This window comes from Sciurus carolinensis, chromosome 14 (genome assembly GCF_902686445.1).
Source record: "Sciurus carolinensis chromosome 14, mSciCar1.2, whole genome shotgun sequence".
NCBI classification, from domain to species: domain Eukaryota; kingdom Metazoa; phylum Chordata; class Mammalia; order Rodentia; family Sciuridae; genus Sciurus; species Sciurus carolinensis.
Window position 1 is genome coordinate 34,248,063 of NC_062226.1, and position 20,377 is coordinate 34,268,439.

Genomic DNA, 20,377 nt, shown 5'->3' on the forward strand with positions numbered 1-20,377 from the left:
AATAGCTTTTTGAGGTTGCCCTCCAGCTCTAGTATGGTCTAGTCTGGGTCATTAATTAGTGGTGTTAATTCAGCACCAGACAAAGGAGAATCATAGGCATGGTGTGGCCCAGCAACAGTTATGATATAGTATTTGAGGAGTATATCCTAGACAGATGGTTGGATTTCTTTCCCCACTGAGGACCTTGAGAGGAATCCTAGGAACTCCAGACATGTAGTCTTAGGGAGAAAAGATAGGCTTAGGGCAACTGTCATCTAGTGAGGCTGCCATCTCAAGGCTGTTTTATTGAACCCTGCTAATGAATGGGGTAAGATTTCTGAACTGGTTCAGCTGGCTGGGCTCCCATTGATTTGGAGAACAGACAAAGCATCCCAAAATGCAGTGCATTTAGTGTTTATAGCTGGGACTTGGCTGAGATGAAGGTGGTGCTGATGCTCTTCTTCTGTGCCCTTTATCCTTGGTTTTAGAAACCATTGACTGAAACCCCCTCCTCTTTAACAGCAGAGAACCTGGGGCTCTTAGGAAGGAAAGTGACCTGACTGAGGACATATAATTGAGACAGTTTCTGTACCTTCAGTTGGTTGTCCTTTCTTGAAGAGACATCTTTTACCGACTCCATAACAATGAAGAATAGATAGCTCAGCTTGTGTGTTCCTAGCTGCCACCCACCACACTCATCTCGTATAGATTTCCTTGAAAAAGAAACTCATGCAGTACAAGAAGTGTTTCGACAACATTCTTTTGCAATAATTTCAAACTTATGGAAGAGTCCTAAGAATTATCTGAGTTACCTGCATATTCCCTTTGTTCAGAAATTCCATTCACATTTTACTAATTGTCCCCAAAATAACCTTCATCGATCCACTGTAGGGTTATGTAATACCTTTAGTGAATGCCTTTATTGTCATGTCTCTGTAGTCTTCTTTAAACTGGAACATTTTCTCAGTTTTTCCCTAAATCACAAGCGTGACACTTCTGAAAACTACAAAGGAGTTATTTTTTTTATGTCTCTTCGTTTAATTTTGACTCCTGTTTCCTTGTGATTAGATTCAGGTTAAAACTTTTAATTAGCAGGACTATGCCTGAAGAAATGTTGTGTTCATCTTGTTGCTTTCAGGAGATTTATTATGTCATTTTGTCCTATTACTAGCAATGTTAACTTTTGTTACTTGATAGGGCAATGTCTGCAAAGTTTTTCCACTATAAAATTATTGAGTTTTTTTCTTATTTAATTAATCAGCATTTTGGAGGGAAATATACTTTTTCTTTTTGCCTGTCATGAAAGTAAGTTACAAGAGAGGCTGTAAAAAGAGGGCTCTAAGGCAATTTCAGGCTACCCCACACTACTGTTTCAGTGCTGAACGGTCCAGGCTTAGTCTTGCATAAGTTGAGGAAGTCCAACAGTGATAATATCTATAATATTGTCTCAGAATGTTTTTTATGGATGCATGAGACCTGCAAATGAAAAGAAAGTAGCATTTTTTTTATTTGCACCACCACTAAAAATGTTGAAGATAAAAAAAACTAAACAGTAATAAAATTCAGTGAGACCACTCACATGCTATATTGATTAGAATATAAATGTTACAATTTTTCTGAAAGTCACCATCACAATTTAAAATTTCATTCTTTTTGAGTCTCTTTTTTTTTTTTGTAGATATCTATCATAAGTAGATAAATTATTAAAGATGTATAGGAGAATATATGCATGGATTGTTCATTTGACATTGCTTATAGTTCCAAATGTGAGAAATGATGTCTTTCAGTGGTAGGTAATTGGCTAAAAAATTTTTATATTTTTATTTATTTATTTATTTTTTTTTTACAAAACTCAAATGATTTTTCTTAAAACAATGTGATTATATTCCAAGAAACAAGTCAAAATGTTATGGAACATTTCTTTTTTTTTTTTTTTTGATTTTTATTTTGATTCATTGTACACAAATGGAGTACAACTTTCATCTCTGGTTGTACATGAAGTAGTCATACCAGTTGTGTAATCATACATATACATAGGACAATGATATTTGTCTCACTCTATTATCTTTCCTCCCCAACCCCTCCCAACCCCTCATTTTCCTCTATATAATCCATCCTTCCTCCATTCTTGCCCCTCCCCCATTATGTATCATCATCCACTTATCAGAGAAATTGTTCGGCCTTTGGGTTTTTGGGATTGACTTATTTCACTTAGCATGATATTCTCCAACTCCATCCATTTACTTGCAAATGCCATAATTTTATTCTTTATGGCTGAATAATATTCCATTGTGTGTATATACCACAGTTTCTTTATCCATTCATCTGTTGAAGGGCATCTAGGTTGGTTCCACAATTTAGCTATTGTGAATTGAGCTGCTATAAACATTGATGTAGGTGTGTCACTGTAGTATGCTGATTTTAAGTCCTTTGGGTATAGGTCAAGGAGTGGGATAGCTGGGTTAAATGGTGGTTCCATTCAAACTGCTTTCCAGAGTGGCTACACCAATCTGCAGTCCTACCAGCAATGTGTGAGTGTACCTTTTCCCCCACATCCTTGCCAACACCTCTTGTTGTTTGTATTCTTGGTAATTGTCATTCTAATTGGCCTGAGCCAAGGAGTAAGATAGCCCAGGTCAAATGGTGGTTCCATTCCAAGTTTTCTGAGGAATCTCCATACTGCTTTCCAGAGTGGCTGCACTAATTTGCAACCCCACCAGCAATGTATGAGTGTACCTTTTTCCCCACATCCTCACCAGTTCCTATTATTGCTTGTAGTCTTGATATTAGACATTCTAATTGGGGTGAGATGAAATCTTAGTGTAGTTTTGATTTGAATTTTTCTTATTACTAAGAGATGTTGAACATTTTTTCATATATCTGTTGATTGCTTATAGACCTTCTGTGAAGTGTCTGCTCATTTCCTTAACCCATTTATTGATTGGGTTATTTGTATTTTTGGTGTATAGTTTTTTGAGTTCTTTATAAATTCTGGAGATTAGTGCTCTATCTGAAATTTGTGTGGCAAAGATTTTCTCCCAGTCTATAGGCTGTCTCTTCACATTGTTGATTGTTTCCTTTACTGAGAAAAAGCTTTTTAGTTTAAATCTATCCCAATTTTTGATTCCTGCTTTTATGTCTTGTGCTTTTGGAGTCATGTTAAGGAAGTCTGGTCCTAAGCCAACATGATGAAGATTTGGATCTGTTTTTTCTTCTGTTAGGTGCAGGGTCTCTGGTCTAATTCCTAGGTCCTTGATTCATTTTGAGTTGAGTTTTGTGCAGGGTGAGAGATAGGGGTTTAAGTTTCATTTTGCTGCATATGAATTTCCAGTTTTGCCAGCACCATTTGTTGAAGCTATCTTTTCTCCATTGTATGTTTTTGGCACCTTTGTCTATTGTAAAATGACTGTATTTATGTGGGTTTGTCTCTGTGTCCTCTATTCTGTACCATTGGTCTACTTGTCTATTTTGGTGCCAACACTTGCCGTTTTTGTTACTATTGCTCTGTAGTATAGTTGAAGCTCTGGTATTGTGATACCACCACCTGCTTCACTCTTCCTGCTAAGGATTTCTTTAGCTATTCTGGGTCTCTTATTATTCCAGATGAATTTCATGATTGCTTTCTCTACTTCTATAAGGTACCTCATTGGGATTTTAATTGGAATTGCCTTGAATCTGTATAGCACTTTTGGTAGTATGGCCATTTTGACAATATTAATTCTGCCTATCCAAGAATATGGTGGGTCTTTCCATATTCTAAGGTTTTCTTTAATCTCTTTCTTCAGTGTTTTGTAGTTCTCATTGTAGAGGTCTTTCACCTCTTTTGTTAGATTGATTCCCAAGTATTTTTTTGTTTTTGAGGCTATTGTAAGTGGGATAGTTTTCCTAATTTCTCTTTCAGAGGATTCATCACTTAAGAATAAAGATGTATTAGATTTATTAGTGTTGATTTTACATCCTGCTACTTTGCTGAATTCATTTATGAATTCTAGAAGTTTTCTGGTGGAATTTTTTGGCTCCTCTAAATATAGAATCATGTCATCAGGAAATAGTGATAATTTGAGTTCTTCTTTTCCTATTCATATCTCCAATTTCTTTGATCTAATTGCTCTGGCTAGAGTTTCAAGGAGGATGTTGAATAGAAGTGGTGAAAGAGGGCATCTCTGCCTTGTTCCAGTTTTTAAAGGAAATGCTTTCAGTTTCTCTCCATTTAGAATGATATTGTCCATGGGCTTAGCATAATAGCCTTTACAATGTTGAGGTATGTTCCTACTATCCCTATTTTTTTTTTAGTGTTTTGAGCATGAAGGGATGCTGTATTGTAATCAAATGCTTAAAATAATCATATGATTCTTAACTTTAAGTCTGTTGATGTGGTAAATTACATTTATTGATTTCTGGGTGTTGAACCAACCTTACGTCCCTGGGATGAAACCCACTTGATCATGGTGCACTATCTTTTCGATATGTTTTTGTATGCGATTGACTAAAATTTTGTTAAGAATTTTTACATCTATGTTCATTAGGGATATTGGTCTGAAATTTTCTTTCCTCAATGTGTCTTTGTCTGGTTTTGGTATCAGGGTGATTCTAGCATCATACAATGAGTTTGGAAGGTTTTCTCCTTTTCTATTTCATGGAATACTTTGAGGAGTTTTGGAATGAGTTCTTCTTTGAAGGTCTTGTAGAATTTGGCTGAGAATCCATCTGGTCCCAGACTTTTCTTGGTTGGTAAGCTTTTGATGGCTTCTTCTGTTTCATTGCTTGAAATTGATCTGTTTAAATTGTGTATGTCCTCCAGATTCAGTTTGGATGGATCGTATGTCTCTAAAAACCTGTCGATGTCTTTGAGATTTTCTATTTTGAGGGAGTATAGATTTTCAAAATAACTTCTAATTATGTTATGTATTTCAGTAGTGTCTGTCGTGATATTTCTTTTTTCATCATGAATTTTAGTAATTTGAGTTTTCTTCTCCTCTTCATTAGTGTGGCTAAGGGTTTATCAATTTTGCTTATTTTTTTTAAAGAACCAACTTTTTGTTTTGTCAATTTTTTGAATTGTTTCTTTTGTTTCAATTTCATTGATTTCAGCTGATTTTAATTATTTCCTGTCTTCTACTTTTGGTGTTGATCTGTTCTTCTTTTTCTAGGGCTTTGAACTATAATGTTAGGTTGTTTATTTGTTGACTTTTTCTTCTTTTATTGAATGTGCTCCATGCCGTGAATTTTCCTCTTAGTACTGATTTCAGAGCATCCCAGAGATTTTGATATGTTGTATTGTTGTTCTCATTTACCTCTAAGAATTTTTTTATCTCCCTCCTGATGTTTTCTGTTATCCATGCATCCTTCAGTAGCATATTATTTAGTCTCCAGGTGTTGGAATAGTTTGTTTTTTTATTTTATCATTGATTTCTAATTTTATTCCGTTATGATCTGATAGAATGCAAGGTAGTATCTCTATTTTTTTTATTTGCTTAGAGTAGCTTTTGTGGAGTAACATATCGACTATTTTAGAGAAGGAACCGTGTGCTGCTGAAAAGAAGGTGTATTCTATATGGATGGAATATTCTATATGTGTCTGTGAAGTCTAAATTATTGATTGTGTTATTGAGTTCTATGGTTTCTTTGTTCAATTTTTGTTTGGAAGATCCGTCCAATGGTGAGAGAGATGTGTGTTAAAGTCACCTAGTATTATTGTGTTGTGGTCTATTTGGTTCCTGGAATTGATAAGAATTTGTTTGACATACCTGGATGTGCCATTGTTTGGGGCATAAATATTTATGATTGTTATGTCTTGCCGATTTATGTTTCCTTTAAGCAATGTGAAATGTCCTTTATCCCTTCTGACTAACTTTGGCTTGAAGTCCACTTTATCTGATATGAGGGTGGAAACCTCTGCTTTTTTACTGAGTTCGTGTGCATGGTATGTTTTTTCCCATCCTTTTACCTTTAGTCTCTAGGTAGCTTTTTCTATGAGATGAGTCTCTTGAAGGCAACATATTGTTGAGTCTTTCTTTTTAATCCAACCTGCCAGTCTATGTCTTTTGATAGATGAGTTTAGGCCATTAACATTCTGGGTTATTATTGAGATATGACTTGTATTCCGGGTCATTTTGGCTTATTTTTGGTTTTTAACTTGACTAGGCTTCTCCTTTAATTTGTTTTTCCTTTAGGGTAGTTCCTCCCTTTGCTGACTTACATTGTTGTTTTTCATTTCTTCCTCTTGGACTAGTTTGCTGAGAATGTTCTGTAGTGCATGCTTTCTATTTGTAAATTGTTTTAGCTTTTGTTTATCATGGATTTTATTTTGTCATCAAATCTGAAGGTAAGTTTTGCTGGGTATAAGATTCTTGGTTGACATCCATTTTCTTTCACAGCTTGAAAAATGTTCATCAGAGAAACCTGCCGATATCTATGTTGGTTCCCCCTATATGTAAACTGATGCTTTTCTCTCACAGCCTTTACAATTCTATCTTTATTTTGTATGTTAGGCGTTTTTATTATAATGTGCCTTGGTGTGGACATTTGGTGTCCTGTAAGCCTCTTGTATTGGATTTTCCATTTCATTCTTCAGGTTTGGAAAATTTTCTGATATTATTTCATTGAACAGATTATCCATTCCTTTGGTTGGTATCTCTGTGCCTTCCTCAATCCCAGTAATTCCTGAATTTGCTCTTTTCATGATATCCCATAATGCTTGGAGGTTTCATTCATGATTTCTTACCATCTTTTCTGTTTGGTCAACTTTGTTTTAAAGATTAAATATTTTGTCTTCATTGTCTGAGTTTCTGTCTTCCAAGTGATCTATTCTGTTGGTGATGCTTTATATTGAATTTTTAATTCAGTTTATTGTTTCCTTCATTTCAAAGATTTATTTTTTTCAGAATCTCTATCTCTTTATTGAAATGATCTTTTGCTTCCTGCATTTGCTTTTTTAACCACTTATTGGTGAGATCATTCATTGCCTGCATTTGCTCTCTTATCTCATCCTTTACTTTTTGGATCATTTTAATTATGTACATTCTGCCTTTTTTTTTTTTTTTTTGGTGCTGGGAATTAGACCCAGAGCCTTGTACATGCAAGGTAAGCACTCTACCAACTGAGCCATCTCCTCAGCCCCTAATTGTGTACATTCTGAAGTCCCTCTCTGACATTTCTTCTACCATGCTGTCATTGAATTCTATTGATATAGCATCTAGGTTTGCTTGGGACACTTTCTTCCCTTGTTTTTTCATGTTGTTTGTGTATCTTCCCCTTTAGCAGTGTGAATCCGAGGTATTGCAGTTTCCCCCCTGTAGACTTATAGTGTCCCTGCAGGTTTCCAGTACTTCACCTTAAAGTGGGAGATCAATATTAGCAGCACACAATACAAACAATATGCATCCTTAACCCAAATAGTCCCTATTAAGATATTAACAGTATTGTCTTAGTAAACAGAGATGATGAGTTTGGTTATTATCTACAGCATAAACAATAGGTTTGCAATAATGACCATATTTCTAATGGTAGACAAAGAGGATGGGGAGGGGTGTAGGATGTAATGTTAATGAAATAAGAAGTAAGTCTATAGAGGTACAATATAATATCGTAGGAATAGTTAAAGCAGAATTAAAAGAAATTGGTTGTTAGAATGAGAAAAGGGAGTCTCCAAAGACATAGATAAAGAGGAAAATAGAAAAATAGTAATAAAAAGAGAAGTAGGAATAATGGTAGATATGAATAGGAATGATCATAATAATAGTACTACTAAAAAACATTCTACAATAAAACTATACTGTACTGTTCAAACCTCCTAGTCTTCAGTAGCCTAATACCTGAGAGGTACTTGATATTTCGGTGTCCCAAGAAGGGAGCTTCCCGACTAGGGATGGTGGCCTCCAGGTCAGGAATAATACATGATATTGTGCAGAGGCAATCCCACCTGTTGGTAGATGATTGGCTATAGCACAGGCAACTGCGTCATGTGTGGGCTCTGAGCCAGGTGGGGGCACCACAGAGACCACGGGCGCTGTGCCAGGTGGCAGCACTGGGGTTGTGCGCAGGCGCTGGGCTGGATTGCGGTGCTGTTGTGGCACATTTCTTTATATTATGTAAGCAATTTCTGTCCAATTTTTTCACTTAACATTATATCATAAATATATTTTTCATGGAACTTAAAACTGCATAATATTCCACAGTTAGTGTACGCCATAATTTGCTTACCATTCCCCTTTTGGAAATAACTGCTAATGATACCTGCAGCATTTTACTAATATTTGTCCAAAGTTCATGTGTTTTCCTTAAGAACAGCCCCTGAAAGGGGTTTAAGCATATGAATACTGTTGAATTTCTTGATATTCACTGTTAAATAAGTATCCCAGAAAGAGAGTATACACTTCTATCAGTAGTATATTTTATTGCCTATTTCATTTTACCAATATCAGAATTAAACATATTTTAGAAAGTCATCTTATAGAAAGGTAATAAATAATTATGTAATGTGTCAGATGGTGGTAAGTGTAATGGGGAGCAATTAAAGAAGTTTAAGGGGATTTTGGTTTACTCTTTTATGTAGGATGGTCAGGAAAAGGCCTCATCAGTAGTTGGCATTTGAAGAAGAGCAAATGAGCACTCCACATATTTGGAGGAAGAGCATCCCAGGCAAAGGCCATGGTGCAGAAACCTGCATAACATGTTTAAGCCAAAGCACGTATTTAAGAATGGTAGGAGGTGTGGTGTGAGCCGCATAAGGACCTGGGGGAGCTGCTATATAAGGTGTACCACCTGTAATCGTGCAAGGCTGAGGCAGGAGGATCGCAAGTTCAAGGTCAATGTGAACAACTTGGTGAGACCTTGTCTCACAATGAAAAAACAAAAATGGCTGGGGATGTAGCTCAGTGATAGAGCACCTCTGCATTCAGTCCTCAGTACTGCAAACAAAAATTAGTAAGGAGCCATGTTATCTGGGGACTTGTAAGGACTTTGCTAAAGAGTTTGAAGAGAGCCTTTGGAGGTTATTGAGGATAAGAATGACATCATCTGATTTAAGGATTGTTTGTTTTTGTTATCCTTTGAAGTACTGGGGCCTTGAGCATGTTAGGCAAACAGTCTAGTACTGATCTACATTCCCAGCCCTTTCTATAATATTTCAAGATAGGTTCTCAGAATTGCCCACATTGGCCTTAAAGTTTCTATCCTCCTGAGTAGCTGGAATTACAGGCATGTACCACTACACTGAACCTTACATAAGTTTTAAAGCAAATTATTTATTTCTGTATTTGCAGTGATGGGGATTTAACCCAGGGCCTTTGCACATGCTGTGCAAGTACATGTCCACTGAACTACATCCCCAGCACTCTTACATAAGTTTTAAAAGAATCATTTTGGCTGAATGGAAAATAAATCATGAGGATAAGTATGGAAAGAGGGAAACTAGGAGACTATTGTAATAATCCAGGGAAGACATGATGATGACTTAAATCAACAGAGTAGTGTCCAAGGAAGGTGGGGGAAATGGTTAGATTGTAGATATTATTTTGGAAGTAGAGTTGATGGATTGGATATAGGATGTAAAAGTTGAGGATGTTCCATTAATGTTTTTGGTTTTTCAGTATGCCCATCAGAATGGGCTTACCCTGTTTGTCTATCGTAGATATTTATATCTGGAATATCAAGTTTTTCTTCACTGCTTTTGTAGAATTTCCTCATTTATTAATTATGGAGACCTAGACTGCAGTAACAAATAGACCCAAATCTGTATAGTGGATTCAACCCTTTAGAAGGACTTTGGACTTGGGGAATAGGAGAATTCTCATTAATACACAGGTTTTTGGGGACCCAGGCTGATGTTACCTCTGCAATCCTCAACACATAATTTCAGGATTTCCATCCCAGTAAAACTAAAGAGGAAGAGAGAATGGAGGATCACACAAAGGGTTTTTATGGACCTGGAGTTGTCACATGTCACTTTCATTCACATTCCACTGGAGAAAACATTTATACAGCCAAACCTGGTTGTAGAAAAAAAACAGGAAATACTGTTTGCCTTCTAAGAAAGGAAAATGGATTTTGATAGAGTTCTTTGTTATTTTAGAACAATCATGTCAAGTTCCTGAAGGACAGTTGTCCAATTTTGACTATAATTGCATTAAATACATGCTTTAAATAATTGACATCTTGACCAGACATGGTAGTGCATACCTGTAATCCCAGCAGCATGGGAGGCTGAGGCAGGAGGATTGCAAATTCAAAACTAGCCTCAACAACTTAGCAAGGCCTTAAGCAACTTAGCAAGACTGTCTCAAAATAAAAAAATAAAAAGGGCTGGGGATGTGGTTTAGTGGTTAAGTGCTCCTCGGTTCAATCCCCAGAACCAAAAAAAGAATTGACATCTTTATATTGCTTAATCTTTTCATTTACATAAGATTTTGGTGGCTTCAAAGAAGAAAGAGCAACCTAGACATTATAATTAGCATAAGCAAACCTGTAAAGGCAGGGGTGTTTTAAGTTCTGTAAAAGGATTAATAGATGGGTTCCATTGAGCTAGGAAGATTGTAAGAGAAAGAATAGACTAAAAGCAGGATGGGGGGAAACATTGCAAAGGAATATCTACCTTCTGTACCAAGCAAGGACATAAAAATTACATTGTTTAACATTTATGTAATTCTTTATGGCTTACTTTTTCTAGATGTAAACTCGGCACCTAAAGGTTGACTGACTCTCAGATTTGTGTCTGTTTTAAAAGTATGGTGAACATCAGAACCAGTATTTACAATTAATTGGAAAAAGTAGAAATTTTTATATTTATATATTTATATATTATATTTATTTTTATATTCAGAAGATGGAGAAATAGCAGGAAATAGGAAGATCATAGAATGCTTCATGTCAGAGGTATCCTCTAAAGTGGACTCAGAAATTTATAAAGTACTTCTGGAAAATAGGAGATTAGCATAGCACATCCCATCTATAGGGAACAACATGGACAAGGACAGGAAGATGAAAACAGTGAGGTGCCCAGATTTGTTCGTGTGTCAGATACATATGGAGGAAGAGCAAAAGAGAGGTTGGGGGAGAAAGCTTAACTACGGAAGGCTAGGATGTGATGCCACGTCTTCCCATTCCAACTTTAGTGTATGGGCTGCTGAATGCAATACAGAGCCAAGCTAAAATATGTATTCATTCCAGTGCGACTTAGATTTTGCATCCTGAGAATAAATTTATGGTGCTGGGAGCTATTTAACCTCCATAATATAATACCCCTGGTTTTAATTTCTCTCTTAATCTCTTCTGAAGCTTACTATAAGAGAACTGTTACTCTCAGGGAATTGTTTCATAGAATAGTGGGACATAAAACTAGAAACCCCTGTGGAAAAACAATATAAAGGATTTCATTAAAACTGTTATTACCAGTAAACTTAGGGTTGTTTAAACAGTAATGGTACTTGAAATCTAATTGCAGGCCTTTGCCCTTTTTGTCAAAACCAAACAAGTTCCTGCACCTCCATATGAATGTAAAGAAAAATGGTGGAAATGCTGTCAGCAGCTATTCATGAACCAGACCAGCATCCATAGACATGTGGCAACACAACATGCTGATGAAATTTATCACCAGACTGCTTTTATTTTAAAGCAACTGGCTGCAACATTGAGTACGTCAAAGAGTATCACATCTGTGGACAAAAAGAACCCTCTAAAAGAGTACCTTACTCATAGCCACAAGGTGTCTGCTTGCCTCCCTGATACAAGCTGCTTTAGCCCTGATGAGCTGAAAAGGTAAAATTTTCATTTTTTATTTTAGTTTGATTGAAAAATACTTTTTCCAGCTGCAACGAAATACTACAACCTTCCCACTAAACTGGGTAAAATGAGAAAGACCAATTTCAGCAAATATGGATGGGAATATGGAATACCTGGAAAATATATTTCTAACTTTCCTATAAATGAATTATTAATACCAGTCTTTCAGATAGTGAAAGGAGATTTTCAAATATAAGACTGTAAGGAGAGTTATAAGATAAGACATTCAGTGCAGATACTGCCTTCAATAGAAAAAATACCAAAAGGAGTTGCTTTTTATTTCAGAAGAATAATAGTAGAAGCAAAAGGCAGACATGAGTTGCTCCGTCTTCATCTTTCTCCTTATACACCAGTGTCACAAATGTTCTTTTCCTCTCATTTTTTTTATAGTGACCTGGGCAGTGAAGAAGGGGAGGTGCTACTTTATTACTGCTACTGTGACCTAGAGGATCCCCAGTGGATCTGTGCCTGGCAGACAGCTCTGTGTCAGCACTTGCACCTCACAGGCAAGGTAACCCTTTCTCCACGTGCCCCCCACCCCTGCATTGGGCTCATCTTGCCTCCCAGCTTTGGATTGCAGAGCCTGTACTCACTATAAAAAATGTTTGCTGTTGGGTTCTTAGAAGTTAGAGAAATCCTGCTGGGCATTTTAGTAGAGCATTTAACAGCTACTAATTACTGCTTTGTAAGAATTAGAGCAGGGTCAGCCAACTTTTTCTAAAGATAGTAAATATTTTAGGCTTTGTACAAAAAAAACCACTCATTATTGTTGGAGCTTGAAAACAGCCACAGATAATACATGAAAGAGTGGATTTGGTTGTGTTCTGATATAACTACATGCAAAGTCTTTTATAATAAGACTATACATATGGGTGTGATTCCAAGTTGCTTCTTAATTTCCCTGAAATATGCAAGGTCTTGTTTACCTTCTCAAGGTGTGGATGCTTGCTGTTACCTTTCCCTCTAGAATGTTGTAACACCTTCCCTACATCTTCACATGGTTTGTGCCTCCCTTCAGATCTCTGCTCCAATGTGGTCTTCTCAGAACTATAATCAGAAGAGTCCTTACCACACTATTCAAAGAATAGTCGTAATAAATTCAAATTATTATGACTGAAAGTATATTCTGTCTCCCTTAAGAGAATATGAACTTTGATGAGGTTGGGATCTTTGTCCTAATTATTGTATTCTCAGGGCTAGAGCAGGGTACTCTGCAGATATTTGGAGAAAGTCCAGTAAAAAATGGAATATAAGCTTGTAACAAATCATAAGTATGACTATAAATTTAAGAGGTCATATATATCAAAATGCTAATAATGATCATGGCTGTGTGACAGGACAGATAGTTTTTATTTTTTAGTAATGTTCTCTATGATTACATTATATGCATATATCTCTATGTTATATAATTTCCAAATTTTAAATCATAAGAAAGTAAACTAGGTTTCCTCTAAAGTCTCATCCAGTTATGGCACTATCTAAGCCCTAATTTTTTCCAGGATTTAGTTTCTAAGGTAAGAAATTAATCAGTCATTGCTATTTTCCACACTCAGGTTTTCTAACAAATCAGGATTTCTTTTATCTCTTTCAGTTCATCACCAAGTCCTTCCATTTCTACCTCTGAAATAGCCCTTGACTCCATTCATTTCTCTTTCACCTCCAACACCTTAGACTAAGCCACCAGCCTCTCTTACCTAGTCCTTGGAATAGCTTCCAAAGTAGTCTTAGGTCCTCATTTCTCACCTACCATTTAATCCATTCTCTACACAAAAATGAGAATAGTCTTAGAAGGTAAATAAAATCCTATTAGTCCCTCAATATATTTCAATTGCTGTTTAGTACAAGTGAGGTAAAACCCATATCCTTCACATGCCCTAGGTTCCTACTTGATTGCGCACTTTCTACAGTTTTCACTTACCTTTTTTTTCCTTCCTTCCTTCCTTCCTTTCTTCCTTTCCTCCCTCCCTCCCTCCCTGGGTATTGAATCCATGGATGCTTTACCAGTCTCACTAAGTTGCTGAGGCTGGCCTTGAACTTGTGATCTTCCTGCCTCAGCCCCCCAGTAACTGAGATCACAGGTATGCACCCCTATACCCAGCTCCATTTCCACATTCTGATGCCATTCTTCACTCTTGATACTCCAGCAACATGGTCTTTCAGTTTCTTGAACACACCAGCTTTTTCCTGTCTTGGACCTTTTGGACCATGTGAACTCTCTTCAAGGAACTCCTACACCTACTCTGTTCCTCCAGGCTAATTAATTTTTATTCAAACTTCAGTTCTCAATTTTCATGAAATATCCTCAGAGACCTTTCCCAACTAATTCATTTTTGCCAGTATGCTCTCTTGTGGCATCTTATAGTTACTTTTATATCACTTGTCCATTTATAACTCTTAGTATCTACAACCTTTCCAACCTTTCTTGGCCTGCAAGCTCCAAGAGGGGAAGGATTATTTTTTCAACCACTATATTCTTTCTTCCTATCACAATTTGCGATGCATAGAAAAAAAAAAAAAAGAATGAAGGCATACACTACTCTATTCAGAGAACATCTTTAAAAAAGTTGGGTACTCACAGAACGTACAGTATGTGAGATCAGTCTCTCTTGGTTCAGAGGCATATATTTATTCTCAGTCTAAATTAATGGTAAAAACTATCAGTGAGGGATCCTACACACAAGGTGGCGCCATCTTCCTGTGTCTCGGATCCAAATTCTTATGCTTCAAGGATACATGCCCAGTTTAGTGAGAGAGTTCTGTGTCTTGGTAGATTTAGCAGAATATTGATTGGAACTTAAGGAAAGGGAACCTGACAATTTTAGGATTAAGGAAAGAAGCTTCTACCCCTATTATTGTACATTCATACGCCTTAAGAAATATGAGGAGGTACATTGGAGATTTTGCAGAGGACCAGTTTTGAAGCCAATAAGATGTGGTTAAGAATCCCAGATCCACCACCATGCCCAACTCTTCACAAGTTATTTGATTTTCTGATCTTCTGCTTCCTTTTCTGTAAAATGGGGGTTATGAAATCTACCTTTTGATATTACAGTGTAAAGCTCCTGTCTCATAGCAGGTGTTTAATAAGCACTAACTTCTACTTGTCTCATTTTCTTAGGTATAAAGCCTCCCTCAACAAGGGGCTCCTTTGAAGGTTTTTTGTTGAATAGTCCTAGAGATTGAAAATCTAACACCTGAGTTTAGAGTTGCTCTGCCTTAATTATGTGGGGAGTAGATGTGCTTGCCATTTATTTGAGTTCTTAGATTACAGTTAAATAGGGAAAGAATCTGCTAGCCTATTCAAAGACAGCTACATATAAGTATGTATTTTATTATACCTGTCTCAAACTATTCTGGAGTGCATTTCCTAATCTTATACTGGTTCCAATCTATTTTTCTGTGTAGACCCCTGTAAATTGATAGTAATTGACCTGTCAGCTGAGATGGCATATACTTCCTGCTTCACTATTTCATGCTGTGTTAGTCAATTTTTCATTGCTGTCACAAACCTGAGAAAAACAAAGAAGGAAAGATTCATTTTGGCTCATTGTTTCAGATATTTCAGCCCATGATCAGCTGGCCTGAGGAAAGGCCAAACTTCCTGGCACAGTAGAGGAAAACTGCTTATCCTCATGGCAGAGAGAGAGAGAGAGAGAGAGAGAGAGAGATATTAATATGAGAATGAGAATGAGACTCGGAAGAGGCTGGGACAAGATAATAGCCTTCCAGGGCATATCCCCAGTGACCTACTTCCTCCAGCTAGGCCCTTCTCCAGTTCTCATCCTGTCCCAATAGTCCGTTCAGTTATGAACCCATCAGTGGATTCATCTATTGATAAGAGCCTTCATGATCCAATCACTTTCCAAAACGTCCACCTCAGAACATAACTGCACTGGGACCAAGCCTTCAACGTGAGTCTTTGGGTCACATTCCAGATCCAGACCATAGCACATTCTCAGAACGGGCTGCACTAGACTGCAGTTTTCTTTCTCAAGAAATCTGGATGTAATCTGGAATCTTCATCACGGAACTGTGGATAGCCGCTATCATTGCATTGGTTTGTGTAATGAATCCCTAAAGAATCAGATTAACAACTGAAGTGTCCTCTGGATACTGAAAAAGGGCAACCACTTATTAAAACTTAAGTCCTTGCATTGGTACATGAATAGTAGTAACAACATAGGGCCTTGAATTAAATCACCTCTCTTTCCAGAGAGTACCTTGGGACCCCACAGTGCTGCATTCTATAGGACTTTTCTCTAGAGGTGATTCCTTTCAAATAAAATCTATCTTTAAACCCATCTAAAGATTTTGTAGTACTAAAACAACCAAAGAATGGTGGTGCCCTGCCCTGTATTGAGGGCAGGTGTCCTACCCCAGGTTCTAATGTCCCATGACCAGTGAAATATTTCAGAGAACATGGAAAGCATCTAAAGACCTGTTGGCCTAGTCTCATTCACAATGTGTTTACTTAGCCAAACAGGAGGGTCTGTTTGCCCTCATGCTCTCCTAAAGTGAAAGCCACGTATGTGTACTTACTTTTCTTGTCTACCAAAGATGAGAGCCCAGATGTGACTATCCATTCATTTATTCAGTGGATACGTATTGAATACCCACTGTGTGGCAGGTACTACTCTAGGCTCTGGGGATACATTAGTAAACAAAGCAGACACATGCTTGCCTTGGTACTTGGATTCCAATGGGTATATTTGCAAAGGTGGCTTTCTCCTAACATCCCCTAGCCATGCAGAGATGACACGTGCACCCCCTGCCCTAGGTGTTCTCTGTGCTTTAGGTTTTGGGTAATGTCTCCTCAGCAGTTTTTTGTTATTGTTGTTGTTGTTGTTGTTGTTGTTTTTAAGTCTGTTTTTGGCGTTCTTTATTCCCTTTTTATCAACATGAAGAAACTGAATAATGGAAATGCTTTTTATATTGATTGTATTGGTTACATACACATCAAAACTGATCAAATTGCATACTTCAACTCTGGAAAAAAATTAAAGTTCAGAGAAGTCAGTTAACTCAGAGTTCATGGCAAGTAAGTTGCAGAGCTAAATCTTAATCTGTTGACTCCATTATACTACCTGGGTTTAGATCAAGCTCAGAACTCACTTGTTTGGCCCTTGGATGATTGGCGCTCTACAGCAAATGTACTTTCCAGAAGTTTTATTCACATTCTCTTGTTCGGCATGCATGATCTAAATAGCTTACCTGTACTACAGGCTGTGCCATTTTATGGAAACAGGGGTACCTTTGTTCAGTAACATTTCAGTGTCCACAGAAGCTCTCTGCTTATACTGTTAAACTCATTGATGTATAAGAGCCTTTTGTTTTATCCTGGAAAGATAACTTAAGAACCTGCTCTGTTCCCTATTTTTCACCATCTTGTTTCTCAGATTCGAATTGCTACTGAAGGAATCAATGGGACAGTTGGTGGAAGCAAATTGGCCACCAGACTCTATGTAGAAGCCATGCTTTCTTGTCCGTTATTTAAGGATTATCTTTGTAAGGAAGATTTTAAGGTAAGAGAAATCGAAAATGAAATGGATCTAGCACAGTATACTTCTGTCTCAATGTAGGTTTTTGGAGACCAATATAGAGAAATAAACAGTGCCAGAAAAATGCTCTTTCCCTTTTAGGTTATAAGACACTGCAACAGAAGGAGAATGCCTATCTGTTCTTCCATTGAGTTACCATGTGACCTTGAGCCAGTTGGTGCCCAATTTAGATCTTAGTCTCCCATCCTACACAATGATGATGTTACTGTTACACAATTTGACTCTAAAATGTGGATGTGTTCATTCCTTTGAGGGACTACCAGACTGTTTCAGCAGTGATTTTACTATGTTTTTAGTAAACCTGGAATTAAGATTAACACTTCATACCACATAGGGGAATAAAGCTATTTTTTGAGTGATTTTATGCTCCATCACAATAAATGATAAGATGATGGGAAATGCCTTGGGAAGTTTTCATGCTAGTGACAAAGGGGAAAGAAGTCATTGCTCCAGACCAGAAACTGGGGTGTAGTCACACATTGGAATTGCTCAGTGGTGCTTCAGTTTTATAGTTAGATGCCCATAGCCATAGAAACATAATATTCCTGCACATGGAGATATGCAATAACCGTTTATTAATATGTTGAATTATCTGGAACATTCTGGGCCCTAACTCTATGCCCATTGTGGTTTCCTAATCTTTGTTTTAATTTGAGGTTGCTTAAGACTTCAACAAATCATAATATTTACATTTGGTACTTAGACCTGGTGATGGTACTAGAAGACTGTATTCTTTTTTGTTTTCCATTGGCTAGACCAGCAGAGGAGGAGCTCACTGTTTTCCAGAATTGCGTGTTGGTGTATTTGAAGAAATCGTGCCCATGGGGATCAGCCCCAATAAGATCTCCTACAAGAAGTCTGGTATGCTTATTTTTAAAGAAGAGTTATGCTTTTTGTCATAGGAACAAAATTTAATAGGAAAGTTAGACACTGATCAGCAAGTCTTGATGAATATTAATATTCTCTTGAAAACAGTTGTGAGTTAGCTCACACCTGGTTCTCTCTGTGGTGCTTATGGGAACACACCCCTTAGAATTACTTGTTTTATTACTCTTGGTAATGATTTAGCCACGATGTTGTTTTCTATCTTCAAAGACAGCAATTTTGGAAGAGTGTAATTATTACTTGTAAATAGTTTACCAGTAGAATAGAGCATCCAGTCTTTTTGCCACAGAAACCCAATGACTTTCAATCCCAAAGCAGTTTACAGTGTTTTAGAACGTTCCTTTCTCCCTTCCCTGCGTTCACTATAGTTGTTTGAAAGATCCTTATTTGGTGAGATTTTTTAAATTTATTTTGTTTTACTTTTTATCATGAAAATTTCCAGACATTAAAGAGTAGAGAAAATAGTACAGCAAACTTCCATGTACTTACCACACAGCTTTGGCAATTACTAATTCATAGCCAGCTTCCTTCTATACCCCAGCTCCCCTCCCATCCTGGATCATTTTGAAGGGACTCCTAATGCCATGTCATAAATACTTTAATAGATGTCTCTAAAAGACAAAGTTAAAAAAAAAAAAAAACGGTAAAACTGTTATCACACCTAGAACATTTTAGTGGTAATTTCTTAATATTTCAAATACCTAATTAGCCAGTTTCTAGTTACATCATTATTTTTACATTTCTATTAGGATTCAAATAAGAGCCAGTCATTGTGATTTATCAGTATGCCTCTTAAAGTCTTTTAATCTATAAATTCACCTCCATCTTTTTTCCCCCTTTACAGTTAGCTTTTTGAAGGAATAGATTATTTGGCCTATAGTTTCTCACCCAGATAATTTTAATTGTATCCTCATGGAAGTTCCTCTGTTCCCTGTATTTCCTACAAATTGGTAATTAAATTTAGAGTGGTGCTAATAGAATTATGTAAGCACATAATTTTTCATTTTGTGATAGCCTCATGTAAAAAGTTTTAAAAAGGTAACATTAATTTAAATAATATTTTGTTACTGTGTATATTCCAAAACATTATGATTTCAACTTTAGCTTTTTGGTGTTCCCCTCTCCCCCAATACTAAGTCCTTGAAATCTAGTATGTATGTTACACTTGCTAGCACATCTTAAACCACATTTCAAGCGCTTGTCAGCCTCAGGTGGTTTCAAGTGCTTGTAGCCTCAGTGGCTACCATGTTAACTCAGGACCAGAGAAGATCAAATTCAGTTTTTTACTTTTTTCCTTTCTTTTCTTTCCCCATCCTATAAGACTACTCCATAAGTAGTATTACCTTCTTTCATTGGGAATTGCAAAGGACACTTGACACTAAGGTGTTCATTTTTTAATATGCACATATTTAAATGAAGTGTTAAGGCAGAGGGAAATGTAAGAGTAAGATACGCAAATCTGGGAGAAGAAGACTCCTGCCAAACAGGAGTTTGGGAGATAAGAGCCAAACAGGGTTGTGTCTTATGTCTACTTGGTGTCCCCATCTTAAGAGAAGGCATCGTGCCAACAACAGCTCTTAGGAGTAGGCTCATGCAGTGCCATGCTGCTTCCATTTGAACTAAGTTGTTCAAAGGTATCTTTGGAACATGTCTGTCCAGGTCACTCTCCAGTCAGGCATTCTCAGGGTCAGTAATGCAACAGCAATAATTGCAGAAGGAACAGGTTTGGTTCCATGTGACTCCTTGCAGGACAAAGTCTTAGCCAATTTCCACACTCCTCATCACATTTTTTAATATCCCTTTTTACCCCACTCTTTTGGTATCCTTGCAGTTATATGACATTGACTTAAATACTATCTGGCCTGGTTACATTCTTCCTATAATCCTAGCTTAGACAGATAGAAACACGGACTCCTTGGCTGTGCTATGGGGCCTCTCCAGGGTACAGAGTATTGTCAAGTGCTTATTGGGCAGAGTGAGGCTTCTTTGGTGCTATAAAACTCTATCATGAGTGGTGGTAATAAAGTCACCAGAATCCCTGCATGAGTCATAGTCACCCTACAATACCAAATTCACCAAAATTTCCTCACCATCTACTCTGATCTGGATCCCTGAGGATACAGGAATATTTCTGTCCTATAGTTAAGAAGCAAAGGTTCTTTCCTGTAGTCCCCTCT

At 37.1% G+C, this 20,377-nt stretch overlaps 1 protein-coding gene across 3 annotated transcripts in view; it reads left to right on the forward strand.

Moving 5' to 3' along the window:
* Tstd2 (thiosulfate sulfurtransferase like domain containing 2) overlaps window positions 1-20,377 on the forward strand; it is a 29,309-nt gene that overhangs the window by 3,717 nt on the left and 5,215 nt on the right. For all 3 annotated transcript variants that reach the window (XM_047524348.1, XM_047524346.1, XM_047524347.1), the window contains exons 3-6: window positions 11,420-11,733; window positions 12,148-12,268; window positions 17,154-17,279; window positions 18,071-18,176. In XM_047524348.1, the coding sequence (XP_047380304.1) occupies window positions 11,420-11,733; window positions 12,148-12,268; window positions 17,154-17,279; window positions 18,071-18,176 (667 nt within the window). The remainder of the gene's footprint in view (window positions 1-11,419; window positions 11,734-12,147; window positions 12,269-17,153; window positions 17,280-18,070; window positions 18,177-20,377) is intronic.